Raw genomic sequence first — 17,549 nt, 5'->3', positions numbered from 1 at the left:
GGAGGTATTGTGCACATATGGGGGCTGATTTATTAAAGGAGTTTAGCTTCTACCCCTGAATTATCAACTTGTAAGGGAATTTGTACTCAAAGAATACCGAATCACATGGAAGGAATGCTCAATTGTGCAAGGAAATATAATAAAATGTTTTCCCTTAATAATGCTTAGTAATGCTCCTCTTTGCCAATTATATGTCTATGCCTATTTTCTTTAGTAAGTTGACCTCTAGATCTATCATATGCATTCACCTATATGCTTTATACGAGGGGACGCTGAGAAGTTCCTGGCTTTGCTCAGAAAGAAGAGAGCCAGAGTTATGAAAAAACACATTTTTTCAACATATTCCCCCCTGAGACTGATGCACTTAGTACAACGTACTTGCAGCTTTTCTAGACCGTTCAAATAAAAGTCCTTTGGTTGGGCCGCAAACCAGCTCTCAGCAGCATCTTTGACGTCCTCAAATTGTTTCCCCTTCAGGTGTTTCTTCAAATTCAGGAACAGATAATAGTTTGACGGGGCCAGGTCAGGTGAGTAGGGGGGATGGTGAACCAACTGGAAATCCAAAGTGTTCAATTTGGCAGCCACAATGTTGGAAGTGTGCGCAGGTGCATTGTCCTGCAAAAAAAGCAACCCCTTTGGCAACTTTCCACAGTGTTTCGTCCTAATTGCCTCCTTAAATTGGTCCAGGAAGTTAGCATAACACTGTCCCGTGATACTAGAGCCCTAAGGTAGGTAGTCCACCAACAGAATACCGTCTTTGTCCCAGAAAAGTGACGCTCTGGCTTTTTTGGTTGATTTCTGAGTTCTGAACTTTTTCGGCCGCGGGGACCCGCTGTGGCGCCATTCTTTTGACTGTTCCTTCGTTTCAGGATTATAGATGTGGAGCCAGGTTTCATCCTATCCTCAGTCACTAACCTAGCCCAAAGTCCTGTGCAGCTTCAAAATGGGCCAGTATGACAACTCGTTCCTTCTTCTGATCACTGTACAAACATTTCAGCACCCAGTTCGCTGAAAGCTTGCGCATGTCTGGGATAGTGGTGATAACAAACCAAACGCGCTCCCGTGAGATGTCAAGTATCTGGGCTATCTTTTTTGTGTATATTCGCCGGTCCTCAATAATCTGCTCATGGACAGCATCGCAGGTTGCCGGGTCCGTTGAGGTTGGGGGCCGTCCACTGCGGGGCTCATCTTCAACGGTGAAATGCCCAGTCTTGAAGCAATATCCAGGTTTTGACACTGCTGTAGGAAGGACACTTCTCCCCCATTGTTTGTGACATCTCAGTGGGAATTGACTTTGCTGAGTCTCCCTGGAGAAACAAAAACTTAGACAGCCCGTAACTCCAACAACGTGAAACTTGCTTGTGCCTCTGCCATTACAGATTCTCACTAAAAGAAAAAACATTTTTAAGAATCCCAAAGACCTGATATTTGCACAGTTACATACTAAGATATTAGGCTGTCATATGCCCCCACACTCTTTTTACTATTTCATCTGGAAGGGGGCAAAGCCAGGAACTTCTCAGCAACCCCTCGTACATTCTGGAGGGAAAACATTTGTGGGAGTCAAAAAGTAAGAAGGATCTGGGTGTTTTGATAAATCATAGATTTTAATAATAGTATGCAATGCTAAAAAGCAGAAGTACTTTATTGTATTGAAAGAGGAATATACTGTAGAGATGGAGACATCCTGCCCTGTACAAAGCATTGGTCAGACCTAGAATATGCAGTCCAGTTTTGGGCACCAGTTCACAAAAAGGATATTATGGATTTGGAGAAGAATGCAGAGAAGGGAAACTAAACTAATAAAAGGAATGGAGGAGCTCAGCTATGAGGAGAGATTAGCTGAACTGAATGTATTCCCCCCTTGAGAAGAGACCTTTAGGGGGGGCTGTGATCACCCTGTATAAATAAATAAATGTTCCATATAGAGAAAAAAACTTTAAGGTTATTGCAAAGGGCAAGTGGACACTCTTTGCACCTGGAAAAGTTTTTTTTCCCTGTTGGAGCAAATTAAACCACGTTTTACAAGTTTTTTGTTGCCTTCCTTTGCATCAACCATGCATATATCTTTCTTTCTGAATATTCAGGTTTTCAGGTAAGTTCATTTATTTTACAAGGGATTGAACTTTTTTTTAACCTAACTATGTATCTGCATATAAATACAAGCACAAACTCATCAGTGCCTTTTGTTTTTAAACTAATGGTCAGTCATGTGATTTCAAAACCTGTGTTCTTATATAATCTTTAATTCTTTCTTTTAGGTTATTGAGTGCATCACACAAGGACGAGTGCTGGAAAGACCAAGAGTAGCCCCAAAGGAAGTGTATGACATTATGTTGGGATGCTGGCAGAGAGAACCTCAGCTGCGGTTAAACATCAAAGAAATCTACAAGATTCTTCAAGCCCTAGGAAAGGCTTCTCCAATTTATTTGGACATCCTGGGCTAGCTAAGGCCATTTGTGAAGTTGTTCTGACCCTAGTTACCTTTACCTTCCTTATTCCTGCCTTTCCAAGAAAAAACAAAATGTCTTCATATTAAAAAAAAAATTTAAAATGAAAAAATATAAAAACAAAAAACTTAAGTGCCTGCAACATATAACAACACAGAAAGAAATCTGTAAAAGCAGATTCATTTTTGTCTACATCTTCCACCAATACAATCATTTCGGAAGACTCTGCTGTTACAGATTGAGTAAAGAAAAAGAGTTGGGAACTGAAATTCTACCACTTAAATGTGGTTGTCTTTTTTTTTTGCTTCAGTTCTACCAGTGTTCAAAGCTCGGTACGCAACTAAATGCATAAAGACAATCCTATTTAAAACCTCCACAATGGCATTAAGCCTTAAGATGACGCCATTGTCCGTGGAGCATTTATACTTTATTGTATACACAATGGCGGATTGCAACAACCAAATGCATTGTCTCACTGAGTACAACAGTGTTATGACTCGCATGCGTACTCAAAGAGAAACAACAAATTGAGTCAAGCTGGGGTTTGATAAGAAGAGCAATTCAGCCATTTTTTGAGGAAGCTGTACATTTACCTACTAAACTACTTAAGAACAATTTTTTATAATTTGTTAAATCCTGCGTGTAAAGGATTTCTGATTTTTGGAATTGGTACCTACGGGTAAAACAGTATCTTTGTTTAAGTCAATTCAAATTTTTTTTTTTTTGTTGATTTTTCTTGATATTGTTTTTTATTTTTTTTGTGTTTTATTTTATTTTTTACATTTTTTAAGATAATGGGATGTGTGACCAGTATAAAAAAAAAACAATAGACATATGATTTATTTTTTAAAATGTGATTTTCAGTACCTAGTACCTTTACCAGTATTACAGAAAGCATAATGCTTTTGTCACAAGTACGCAAATATAAAAAATATTGTTAAGGAAAGTGTCTAGCAAGGGACGGATAGTTTTGTTAGTGTCCTTCCTTCTTCTGGTGTATTTTGGGATGTCTTTGTTTATATGTAGTGTGTCTCAGGTCTGAATTACAGTTGTTTGGGAAGTCGGGTTTCAGTGACTTTCCAGTCGTGTTAAATTCATAATTATATAAGTATCTTGATTATACAATGACAGATTTATTTTCATAATTGAAACAATCTAGAGAAATAAAATGAAATGTCTTTAATAATATTATTTATGTAACCATAGAGGAGGACATTTTAATGAGGGATGTATTCACGTCATTGGCCCATTCTCAATTTTATTTCCCCATAAAAAAGAGAACATTAAAGCCAGATTTTTAACTACATTAGCAAATCATAGCATTTACACAATTTCATTATCTATATGGGAACACTGGGAATTTAAGTTATCATTAAATAATTATGATCTTTTTTCATTATTTTTCTTTAAGTTACTTAATGAATTATGTCTTGTTTAATCCATTGACTTAATCAGAGACTTGAATAGAGAAAAGGCTGGCTCAGAAATGGATGTTAAACCCATGAAGCTATAAACTAAATCTCATTCCATACCCATACCCAATACATAATAGGAGCAAAACATCTACTGGTAAAACAAATTACTGGTGAAATGTCACGTCTAGTTACTATTGGACTTGCTGAATAACCAAGTTATGGATTGCCGTTAATTTTGGATACCTTGGGATTATAAGCAAATGGACTAATGTTACAACGACCCCGGATGTAATGATTGCAAATGGAAATACAAAGGTCATTATCCCATCCTGAAAAAAGAGACATTTACTTCTTCAAAGGGTCTTGTAAGCACAGCAGGTGCCAGACATTGGAGTTATATCCAACGAGTGCTACAGATAAAAGTATGGAGTGCACCGGTAAAAATGCTGATTCCTAAAGGTCATAAAACCCAGTTTAAATGTAGTCATTACCCAAAACATGACTCTCTGTTCTCATTAAAATCTACAAAGTCACTATAAATGGAAAAATGAAATTGATACAGGCAGGAAAAATAGTATTCTGATATTTAAGGTTTACACCATTGACACGAGGCCTTGTGGATGCAAAGCTAAAGGAGCTGAAAGAATTGAACGCTTTGCTGATAAAGGATTGGAAGCGGTTCCTATAGCACGTGAACTGTGTATGTGATGTCATAAGCTTATGAATCTATGGAATAACAAAGGCACCGTTATTAAGAAGGGGTCAAGAGAAGCCATTGTTATCCTTTCTTCACAAAATTGAGCAGTGATAGAGAGAAATAGATAATAATACCATGTAAGCCTGGAGCACTTAGGGAGAAAAGACAACACACCCCAAGTGAAGTTTCCAAACAATCGACAGAGGGGCATTCTGTAAAACATTCTATTGATTGCATATTAATCAAAGAATCATTCTACAAAAAAAAAAAAAAAAAAAAAAAAATAAAAAAAAAAACTAAGTTTATGAATTCCACATGGATTCTGGTAAAGAAGCAGACACAGTAGAATAGGCCTTCAAATACCAGTTACATGTTCATTATCTGAATTACTGCTGCGATAATATTCCTCCTATCCATACGTGTTTATAAATCCACAGCTTTTGAAGATATGTATGCTCCTTATTTGGTAATATTTAATTTGAAGCATTTCTTTTTATTGATGGTATTTTTTATTTCTCTTTTAAATGTTTTATGTCTGTGGTATGTAATGCTACGAGAATGATAAAGGGAAAAAAAAACACTGTGCCGCTTATGTAAATATCCACCCCTTTCTACTGTGTGTATATGTATGTATATAAAAAAAATCTTTCTGTTCATTTTTTATTTAACTGAATTGATGATATTAATTTTATCATGCTATGTAGACATTTTTGCAGCGGTTTTCTTAAGGTTTGCCAGGTCAGTTAAATATTCCTAAACTCAAACACCCAATCAGGTGCAATATAAACATAAAAATAAATAAAATAAATAAAATGTAAGTTTGTGATGTCGTTCAAGTATGCTTAAATTCAAACACCAAATTAGGTAAAGTGCAAAAAACAAAATTCAATATACTGCCACTTTATTGGAAACTTTGGAAGTAAAATTCTTTGACCTGACAAATCTTTAGTAGGTAACCTTTGTTCAATTTAGGCTTTATAGCATTGTCTTTAATTTTATTCACTTTAAAAAATTATCTGACATTAATTTGCAGATAATGATGTGAGGAACTCATTAAGCAAAAACAAAAGAGCAAAAAAAAAAGATAAAATCTCCCTCCCACTGCCATGCTGTCCCCATAACAATTGTCTTTTTTTCTTCCTACAATGGTATACGGTTTTACTTTTTTGTTTTGTTCTTCAACATAGGAGGGGAGGTTGTGATTACTTATTGACAGAGTAAACTGTTTAGTGTTGGCTTTAATGAAGACTTGTGATGAGTACCTACAGGAATCCAGTCCACTAGAATCACCATGGAGACAAAACCTTTTCAGATAAAAGTTTTTTCATAGTTAGGTCCTTGAAATTCCCATTACACTTCTCTGAACACAGGTGAATTTTATTTTGCTTTTGTTGTGAAATATCCATCAAAAGTCATAGCACAGCCTTGGCTGGCCATAAGGTGTTAAGATATGTGATTTATTGTGAGGTTTGCTTTCCATTGGTCACAAAGCTTTAATACATTGTTGTAATGCAGGTAATGTTGAATAGTAAATATTACAAGGTGGAATTCATTAAAACAATCATGATTTCCTGATCCAATCGTGACCCTAATATAGCTAGTTTGAAATAAATTATTTGGTGGTTTAGCTTAATATGGAAGGTGCAATTAATACGATATTGTTGCTATGAAAGGAGGCTATTCTATTGTGCTGCTATTTTGAAATTATAGGTCAGAATTGTGGAACATAATGTGGGAGATGTCCCCAGATCACATGGGAAAAATTTTGGTATTTTAACTTAAAATTTCTACTTATAATTTATATGTAGAAATAATCTATTATAAGTAATAAATTATTATTAGTTTTATTAGTTTTAATTTTAACCTACCATTAATATGCAAACGTGTCTGTGGGGTGATATTGTTTTATTCCAAACCCAAGTGGGGCAACTTGCTTATCTCAAATGTTCTCCTACACAAGTGAAAAACTAGTTAAGGTCTATCTAAAGACAAACTTTATATATGATGTTATTTGTAGTTTTGGATCAGATGCAGAAAATTAGGAACCTTTGGCAAGCGTCTATTGCTGTCTTTACTGATGGCCTTGTTCCCAACTAGGGATGAGCGAGAATGCCACTGACAATCTCGTGAAAGTTTCCTCGAACTTCTGATGGGTCAGCGAAATTCCGGTGAACCGATTTTATGGACCTATCAGAAAATTGAGGAAATCATTTCAAGAGGAGTACAGCAAGCCCTCAATTAACCTCTAGTGCCCGGGGATCGCGCACAGGAGGATTACCACGATTGCATTCATGAATGCAGCCGTGGTACTCCTCATGTCAGTGTGAGTCCCGCGGCTGTGTACATCAATGAATTCAGCCGTGAGAATCATCACAGGATTATTCCCATGGCTGCATTCATTCATGATAAGCACAGCCGCAGGACTCCTGAGTTCTTGGATAGAGAATCTCTATCTGTCAGCTCCACTTCCCTGATTGCTCTTGCAGGTTCCAAAAAATGTTATCTCGGCAGTCGAATTTACACAGGTCGCTCATCCCTATTCCCAACCAATACCTGCCACCCCATTTCTCCAGTGGGGTCATAGACAGCAGTATACACTTGACACTGGTCCAAAAAAATTCATTTTGGTTGGAATTCTGCTTTAAAATTAAGTCAGTAAATAATTTTGAGCTAGGTAGACCGATACAGAAAACTGGAATTGTTTTTGATATATATTTTGATATATAGTGCTGCATTTTAATCTTAGCAAAAATGTGAAATTTGGTGTTGATGGGCCATTGTTAGAATACATTATCTAGGACAAAGCAGACATAGCCTAACATCCAACATTCTCATCTGCCTGACAGCGAAACTGGAAAATGCAAAGTGATTTGCCGTCTGAGCCTTCGTAAGCTCGGGCTTCATTCTTGTTTAACACACAGCTGCTGGGAGATGACAAATCTCCTTACCGTAACAGTGAAGGTATTAATGCTAGCCGGATCCCAAAGACAGCCAACAAGTTGGAACTTGAAATAGGAAAAAAAAAATTGGCACAATTTCATTGCAAAGGCAAAGCAGAAAATAATATGTTCATTTCCTGCTGACTGGGTGGAATTGACTGTTGTATTAGGACTTCAGAAGATCTTTCTCTCCAAGTAATTTCTACACAGATGACACTGACATCCAAGTTAACCTCTAAGCTGAGAATTTTACGAAGGAGCTGATTGTAATGCATATGACACTGTACATCTCGCGGCACAGCAAATCCCAGTTGAAGCCTACAATATCTCTGCCCTTTTCTGTTTGTCTTCTATTCCTCTTCAATATATGTATGCAAGGATGAAGGGGCTAGTTAGCGAGCGGGATATGCAGTTTGCTCTAGATGACCTCAGCAGCTTGTATTTGTGACCATTCTCAAACAAGCACAGCTGCGGATCTAGGCAGGATGCCAATCTGACAGTAGCTATGGCCTACATAACATTTTTTCTAGGGGTGACGTACAAATGAAGGAAACAGGAAATTTGACAAGCAGAACACACCTTTATATATTTACCATCTGATTAAAAGGTATTACAACCCAGTATTACAGAATCCACTACTGCTGCATGGATATCCTCCCTGTAATGAAATTAGAAATCTTTATACTGTTAACTCTGTTACTTGTACAGTTAGTATATCAAATGGCCTTATTTTTATTACAGCTGGGAATATTCCTGGCTAATATTCACATTTAATTGGGGGCTTTTAAACTCTGATTAGTTTGTATATGGACAAAAGAATATTTTTGTTTGGTTTAGGCATGTCTGGCTACAGCGAGTGATGGAAATTGATAACTTTAATAGTGTTGGATATATGTGGTGGACAAAAAATAGAAAGGCACTTAGGTGAAATACAATGGTAAAGTATGGCAAGGTGTAAAAAAAAACTTTTCTATAGTTTTTATAGCTTTTTATATCTTTAAATATAACCTTTTACCAGTTTTTGTCACCAATGACCATTTCTGAAAGAACTTGTTAGCTATTTCTTAAATAGATAATTCTTTAAATTGTGTGTATATGTACTTTTTTTTGGAGTTTTGTAGAGGCATTATCTTCCACTAAAACCATTTCAAGGAAACCCGTGTCAAGGGCAATGCAGGCCTTTGTTAAGCTGTCCTTTAAAAACAATGTTAATTAAATACCTGTCATACTGATCTTTTGGCTTTCTAAGACACAAGTATAAGGATAACACGCTCATGGCTTGACCTAGACTTTTTTTTAATGTGCATGCCTATGTCAACATATTTTGACGGAGATAAGAAACCTTGCTGTTTCTATTAGTACAGGTTCCCTTAAAAACGTAATTTCTACCTGCAAGTAGTGCATACAAAGCTGTAAGAATCTATTTATTAATGTTTAATGTTATTTATGTATTCACCAGTGAAATAGGCCAGAACTCCTCACCCCAGCTATTACACACACCTCTCAATGCCCCTGACATTTATTAATTCCAGTACTTTTTGTATATACAGTTCTCATTTTTCTTGTCTATTATAACATTTTTTTATTGCTCTTTACCCTAAGAACAAGCAGATAACCTGGCTGTGGACATTTAGGTAATTGCAGATTCCCAGAAACAGTAAATGGGCTTTAAAATGAGCCCTGACTGACCTTTCTAGCTGCAGGCACTACAAGACAATTCATTTTCAAATTTCACAGTAGAACTAAATAGGCACTGACATCATTAGGTTTTTTCTCCAAGGAACTCAGCCCTTGGTTATGTCTTTTATAGGCTTGTGAAATGTTCTTTGAAGTTTGCAAGTGTTGCTGTTTTTGGTTTACTGTAAACTTTAGAATGTGTTCTGATGAGACTTCATGCATTGCCATGGTACATGGCCAACTGCATTCCAAATGGCCGGTAGTTATCAAGGGGTGTAATTGCAATCACCTGCCAATAGAAATGCTGCCCAGAAGCTGATATGAATAGTGCCCACCATTTAGAAAGTTGTTGGCATTGAAAACTAAGGTTTGGTTGTTACTTTGACCAATGCTCTGAAGTTGGCAAGCTGTCAACATCCATATTATTTTGTGAACATTGGTGAGAAGAGAACTTCTCACCAATGCAGCAAACTGAAGCCTCCTCCCCAGCTTAAAGGATTATAAGTCACCCTACTGAGCTGAGTTTTAGAGAATGACATTAGTGATTATTCTTTTACTTTATGGAAATTCTTTTACTTTATGATTTATAGCTTTAGAAATCAGTAAGGGCATGTACTGCCCTCACTGACAATATGCAAATATTCCAATGTCCATAACTTGGCAACAGATATACTCCAAGTATTGGTCTCATCATTCTTACATATATTAGGAAAAAACTAGGAATTTTTAAAAGGAGCTCACCATTGATATGAACATGTCCACCATCATGTACACATCTATCTTCTTAAAAAGCCAAGGCTGTCACTTATAAACATGGTGTGTGCATGTAGACCCCAACATTACATTTACAGCAAACATGAAGACTCAATGCTCAAACCATTTAATTGTATGTGCAATATGAGTGTCTGAAACCTATTATCAAAATATAATTACAGGGAAAAATACATCGGGGCTGATTTATTAAAGCTCTCCAAGGCTGGAGAGAATACACTTTCATCAGTGAAGCTGAGTGATCCAGAAAACCTGAAATGGATCTAGTTCAGGATTAAAAACATTTACAACATTAGCAAACATAGGAAATAGCAAATGAGTTTAAAGAACTCCATTCCGCATTTGCTGAATTATCTATGTAAGTGTATTCTTTCCAGCCTTGGAGAGCTTTAATAAATCAGGTTCATTGTTTTTCTTTTAAAGATACTTGTACTTTATAGGACAACTGGAGAAACCCCAATCACCCTCCATTTAAGTATTACCATCTTCTGTTTTGCATATACCAACTCTGATTATCTGCCTGCTAAAATCATACAATCAAATGCAGTGTTGTAATACGAATTATTGGCATTCTTTTAGAAGTGTAGCATCTGAGAAAAGAGAACATTCGCAGTACAACATGAGTTATAGAGATACCTGTATTTGACTTCAAGCTCTGTGCAGGTTCTGGGAAGAGAAGTGAAATATTTAATGGATGACTTGATTCTGGTGAAACTGTCTAAAACTGAAAAGATATAAAGGTTGTGTTTCTTTTCAATACACTTACCACACATTACAACCTAACTATACAATCCCCTCTCTATCTACCAACACCAATGTAGTGCAAGGGTCTGGTTGACTGGATATGAGCTAATTGGATAGTAATAGAAGGTTCTAATATTACATAATTTGGGTAAATCTAAAGAAGATTGTAGAATCAGACTGTAACACTATGGTGAAAACCATGAATATATAGATGGTTAGATTCTCTAAATTCCCTAAAATTGGATTTCTGTCAAAAATACTGTGTGATCATTTTCCCAAATTCAAAAATGTCTGTATCACATGGGATACAAAGGGTACTGAACAGGCATATATTCCTAATAAAAAACTGTTAAATTCAGTTACAAGATCCAGCAGAATAGCTAATAATCTCCTCCAATTTTTTAGATAGCACCAGAACTGATTTTAATAAAACATTTCACATTGGTGCTCTTTTGCAGATTAAAGCAAACATCTGTTAGTGAAATAGCGAAGTGTGATAATACCGCAGTTCAGCCATCACCATGCTGGCCCTTCTCATTCAGTGCCAGATTGCAGATCCAGAAACCAATGTCCTGTTCATTTTACTATTTGTTTAGCTATCCTAGAATGGCGTTGGTTTAATGGAATGCATAAATAAATGATGACATAAGCAAAGAGCAATCTGAATATAAAAATCAAAAGGTGCATTGGAGTTTACAGTGGAATAGTGTCTATTTGTTCCGCGCAATTAACTGCTAAATATAAAAATCTAGAGGTCTCATTTCAGAAGCGATCAGTATTGTACTGACGTTAGCAGTTATATGCCGCAAATAAAATTTCTCTTCTCTTGCATTATTGATGTCATAAAATATGCTATATAAATCTTTGGACATTTGTGTGCTATGACTGGCTTATGCATTTTATTATGTTTCCAATATTTTTAGGCTGCTGAAGTTGTAATTAACATTTGGTGTTAGGTGGTGAGGACAACATCTCTAGAGCTGTAGAGTACATGGGCTGGATAAAGGACAAGTCAAAGAACTTGGGTGAAGGAATTCTATAAGGCAAAGCAATCAATTATAATATGTACCTCAAGAATTAAAGGTCCACTTTCAACCCCCACAAGCTTTCAATAACGTACAAGTATGCATGGTATATTTGTATGTCATTGGAGACTCACCTAGCTAGACCTCTCCAGCGCATCTCCATGATCCTCTTGTACTTCATTCGGCACTTGGCCTTCTTCTGTGTGTCTTGCAGTCTTCAGTCCTCCTCGTTGGCCGGGTTGGTATTATAGAATTCTCAAACTTACGCTTGGGAGATTTTTAATTCCAGCACAGAACCATGCTAAGACTGCACCTGTCCCTTTACATGCATGGCTCAGTGGAATGAATTAGAGAAAAATGCAATGTTACACAATGGTGCAAACATAGCACCACTGTAACATACATAAGGTCAGAATTGTCAGATTGGGTCCTTTAAGCTGATGAGTCCAATGGAATGTATGTAAAGGTAAATGAAAGAGAAATGTGAGTTTTTACAGGTGATTCCTAATAGTTACAAAACTCACAATACTTTTCCTTAAATGCCAGCTGTAATGTATACCAATGCTTTCATTACAGCTTTTGCTGAGTAGCTGCATTTGGTATGCCTAATGTATCCTCTAAAATTGGTTATGTCATGCATTTTGAAAAGCATGTCAGCACCACCTATATACACTAATATGTATAAGTGATCTACATAATGATATTTTTTTCTGCTGATTTGTCATACAGTATAAAAATTTACATTTATTACAAAAGCATTTTCCTATGTCAGAGTAAATTTTCAGATGAGCCAACAATAAGTTATGTGACTTCAGCACCATGGACAGCAGACTCATTCTCTGCAATTCATTGCTTTTTAGACCATATTCATGTAAACTGTGCATTAACAGGTATTTATCACAGACAAAGCAGACATTATATTCACTTGATATGTTCGTTAACATGAGTTATATAATTAATTAGCAGAATTGCAGTTATGTTTTTATTTAAAATTCATGGTAAATAGAAAATGTTCCCTTATATGAGCTGATAGAACTTAAACAACCAATAGCATAACATTTTGCAATAATTCTGACACATGTATGTAGTTATAATGTGTAGCAATTGTTGAAAATAGGAAAAAAACAACAGTATTTAACACTAATTATAACAATATAAAAAATAACAATATATTGAATTGGCCTTTTCTCCACGTTCACATGCAGTCTAACCTGTACAGCAAAAGTAATAGTGACAGGGTTGGGACAAACTATAACACTGTTATAGGATGGCTAAAATGGTAAAATGTAATCCTTATGGTAAATCCTTAAAACATTTTTACTGTTTCTCTGCACGTATTCAGCATTTTTTTTTAGCTTGCTTCGGTCTATTTCACTTTTCCTGGATAGCTTGGACTGCTAGTGAATGTGTAGAAATGTATAACTATGCATAAAATATTACATTAAATAATAATTTTACATGTACTAACTACATACATATATCAGAATGCATTGGCCCTTTTGGAACAATCAATATATTATTCCTTAATGTATACAAGCTTACAATATACAACTTTTGCATGTGCGCTTTTATCTGTTGGGGGCTTTTTGTGTATATATATATATATATATATATCCATCATCCTATGTTGCACTGTACAGAGTATCATATAGACAATAGTAGGTACCAGAAAACAATGTCATGTTCTTTGACAGCAAGTGTTGTTGCATTTTATATAATAAAAACCTAAAAATAAATTTAAACTTTCTCAATTTGCAGCCAGTCAGATATAATCTTTTATCAGTTTATTACAGTCCCATTCAAGTAAAGCATAAATTATTGTTTATTGCTTTGCAACTTTTCTGTTTCTGAAAAACAAAATATCCCATAAACTCATGAGTTGGCTCTGCTAGTCAATTAAGCACAGTTCTCTTCTTTCTATATACTTTTTATAACAGTGTTTTTGTGATTTTGAATTGAATCTTTTCCATACACCAGGCATGGCTTCTAAATACCAATGTATTGTTTCCTAAATCCATGCTGGGACTCACAAGTATCTACATGCTCTAGAAAAACAGTATGACACACAATTTGAAAAAGTAGCAATTATGATCATTTGTCACATAAAAACAGAAGGTACAGTGAAGAGTAAATTACAGCCGAATTATAGCCCACATAAAATCAAGGGCTATTTATTAAACTACATGCATCTAAATAACATTTTGTTTGCAAATTATGTTTTGTCAAGGCAGGAGGGTACAGATACTTGAAAGCTCTCATCTATACATCATAATGGTTGCCCTTATTTAGCCTTAGTCTACAAGGGTCTACTGCTGAAAACCGTTATTTAAACATATAAATATACAATAATGTAGGTCATCTCTAAAGTGTATAAATGAGCAAATTGGAGGTTTCTTTTGTAATTTTAAAAATTTAGAACTGTTATGTCTGCTGCTATGCCTGCTATTACATGATCTTTTAAAAATGTGCTATTGCTAATTCGCTTTGGCTATATACTTTGATCTGTTTTAAGTACATGTGCAGAACTAAAGGATTTAGATTTAGATATAGAATTTTATTGTCTTAAATAGCTGGATGGCACTGCCCATTGTTTAAAGTGTACCTGAGCTATGGATGCCTTTCTAATGAAAGCCATTTGTATGTTATACTCTGAATAACTATTGCCTGAATACTATTGCCTTTACTTTGTCTTTGTAAAGTCCCATTGTTCAAATATTGTCAATGTATACCTGTACAAATGATTCTAATCTACAGGTAAGCAGTGGGAATAGCTCATAAATTGCACTTCAGAAAACAACATGTGAAGTTATTTGGATGTTCCCCTATGAAGCATAATGCCTTCATTTTGTCCCAAGTCTGAGATAAAAATAAAAAGTGAAATACATCAGGATTGGGACTTCACAGAGACAAAATGAGGATATGTAGCCAATCATATTTTACAGAAGAACATTCGAATACCCCTTTATTTTAAAAATACATCTGGAGTTCAGGTGCAAAATACTCTCAGATATAGAAGCCGCCGTTTGGAAACTTTTTTAATTTTTTTTTCACTTTTTAGATAGATTATTAAAAAGAAAGTATACCTAAACTGACTCTCTATATATACATCTATGTATATATACATAGATGTATATGGCCAGTCCACAGAATATTTTCTTGATAGGTTGTAAAGAAACCACATCCTGCAGTGTTTGGAAAGTGTTAAAAACACCTTTGAGAATTCCTATAAATGCTCCAACGAAATTATTGGGGGATTTATTGGAACTTTCAAGCATTTATATGTTTTTGAGTTAGTTATGAGAGTTTTTAGACTTTCTTGAGCATTTATCAGCCTTTTTCTCATTCTACCTCATCTCTGCCACATTTATTTGTTTAAAATTTTTGTATAAATACTAACAAACGAGCATTTATAAATTCAAAGTCGTATAGACTTATCCTTAAATATTAATTTCCAATCCCAAGGTGATGGTGACACAAATGTACGGACTTTGCTTTGAGCAGCAACGGGTATTAAGTATATTCTAGTTATCATTCTTGCTTTAAAATACTCTTCAATATTGATGGCTATACAGCTGCAAACTAAAATATGGGATTGTGTTTGGTATCCATTAGTTTACTATGATATTTGCTCTGATACATGCAGCATGGTTCAATTTTTATGAAAAAATGAATATTGTTTGACTGTTATTGTTGAAGTTCAGAGTGGTTTAAGAGTCTGACTTACCTGCTTCTTAAGCTGCTTTCTATTGTTTGGTATTTTACATCTATCCCTGTTCCATCACAGGATGCCACCATCTTCCATTTTTTTTTTTTTTTTTTTTTTTTGCCAGGATGAGGTAACTAATTTATTCCCAGCATGTGCAAGGGAGGCTGGGATTGCTGGGTTTCCCTTGCAGCCACATGTGAGCTGCCCATGCACTTTTTTGACAGTTCCTTGGCTTGATCAGGCAAGTAAGATGGATATTGCAGAATTTACATTGCTTGGCCTTTCCTGCAATACCCATCTGACTGATCCTGTTTTTTCAATGTGGGACTTAAGTTGCACTTTAATCAAACACTCAAATGAGTAGAAGCCCTTGATGTCACAGCAAATATGGATCTCCAATCTCAAATAGCATAATAACGGTACCTATACTGGCCAAAAACATGGCAAAAAGCCAGCATGTGTTCATAAAAGTATTTCAAACTATCAAGTAATTAAAAAAAATGTTCCATGCAGCAAAGAATAACTGGCTTGGTCACATTCCACAGAAATTTCCACTAGGATAGTAGGTTCCATTTGCCTTACACCATTCTTTATCTCATTGATCATTTTCTAGAATTGTTAAACAAATGGTATAGCAAACTATTGGATGATTATGTGCATGGGCAGCATAAGACACACAAGTTCTCTTTTATTAAAAAGCTTTTATTAAGTGCTCTTCCATTACATTCTCCCATTAAAGCACAGTAGTGCAGGACTATAATGAATGTAAAATGTCAAAATGTAACCCCCAATGCATGCAAATGGTTTTAGCCAATATAAGTAAAGTGATAAGCAGTATTTTGTTGGAAGAAAAAATCCACTGAAGACCACTATGGGTCCATTGCATTTTGGACATACTGGAAGTTCATTGGACATATTTGTTCTGTTAACAAGATAATGTGTTAAAAAATCTATAAATATCTATAAAAATACTTTATTTTACAGACATAGTAAATTTTATTTAGAATTAAAAATTCTTTAATAGCTATATTTTGTTGATTGCATAAAGGAAGGTTAAAAAGCACCATTATTATATTCAGGGATACCTCTTATATTCATTTGTAAAAATAATGACTAGCAACAATATATTTATTTGTAAAATATGGATTAAATAATTATTTTCCATTGATCCAATATGTTTTAATATACCTTTCCCTTATAGGTTTTAATCAAAAATTCAGGGAGAAGACTGATAAAAGAAAACTGAAACCAAACTTATGTTGCTACCAAGAGCCAGGTCACATGGATGATCTTAATGCTGGCAACAAATGGCCAGCTGAAAGATCACATAGGAGTCTATGTATAAAAATTTCAACCAAGGTATATAAGAAAAAGTTGTTCTGTATGCTTAACTAATTCCAATGTGAACAAAATATACATTTTGTAGAAAAGTAGGGTGACTCTTTGGTGCAAAAATTTATGAAAGCCCCTTTACCCCACAGAGATATTTTGCTAAATCTGTGAAATAGCTCCCTTGCTAGCCAGCGATATGTCACCCATTGATGCCTATGGGCTAGTAATCAAGATTTGGTAGAATTTGGCATTAGTAGGGGGGAGAAATTCCATACAGGTATACAATACGGGTCTCTGGCATTGGTCTGCTGCAAGTGAAGAGTTGCCTGTCTGAGATCAGCCTAAATTTAATCTTTTTTAACAGGAAAAAAATGTCATATAACTTTACTTATCGTTACTTTCTCTACATATTTTCTCTATGCAACAAAACAGTTTTATGTATTCCTATTACGTAAATGTGTTAATTATTCAACAATCTGAACAGTGTTCTAAATGCTAATGAAATCTGTAGACTTTTGTGCTAATAGTATAATATATATATATATATATATATATATATATATATATATATATAATTGAGTTCAAATGTCTTGATTGGTGGAGTTGGAGTTTTACCTTGGAATATAATGTAAATTACATTTAACCATTACTTCCAACCAAAAAAGATACTTTTTAAGGCAAAGGGCAACATGCAGTAACCCAGCCAATCATGATTCATCCTTCAACACATCTGGTATTTAAATTAAATTCAATTAAATTTGAACTTTGCAATTCAGCCTTTCTTTTTCCATTT

General features: G+C 35.1%; 1 protein-coding gene across 1 annotated transcript in view; it reads left to right on the top strand.

The window, feature by feature from the left end:
* Positions 1 to 8,049, top strand: part of NTRK3 (neurotrophic receptor tyrosine kinase 3) — a gene marked incomplete in the record, with an annotated part of 446,565 nt that extends 438,516 nt beyond the window's left edge. Inside the window, 1 exon segment of the mRNA XM_072402705.1 lies at positions 2,262 to 8,049. Coding sequence (XP_072258806.1) covers positions 2,262 to 2,447 — 186 coding nt within the window.
* Between the last annotated feature and the right edge of the window lie 9,500 nt (positions 8,050 to 17,549).

This window comes from Pyxicephalus adspersus, chromosome 2 (genome assembly GCF_032062135.1).
Source record: "Pyxicephalus adspersus chromosome 2, UCB_Pads_2.0, whole genome shotgun sequence".
Classification (NCBI taxonomy): domain Eukaryota; kingdom Metazoa; phylum Chordata; class Amphibia; order Anura; family Pyxicephalidae; genus Pyxicephalus; species Pyxicephalus adspersus.
This window is presented reverse-complemented; position numbering and strand designations above follow the sequence as displayed.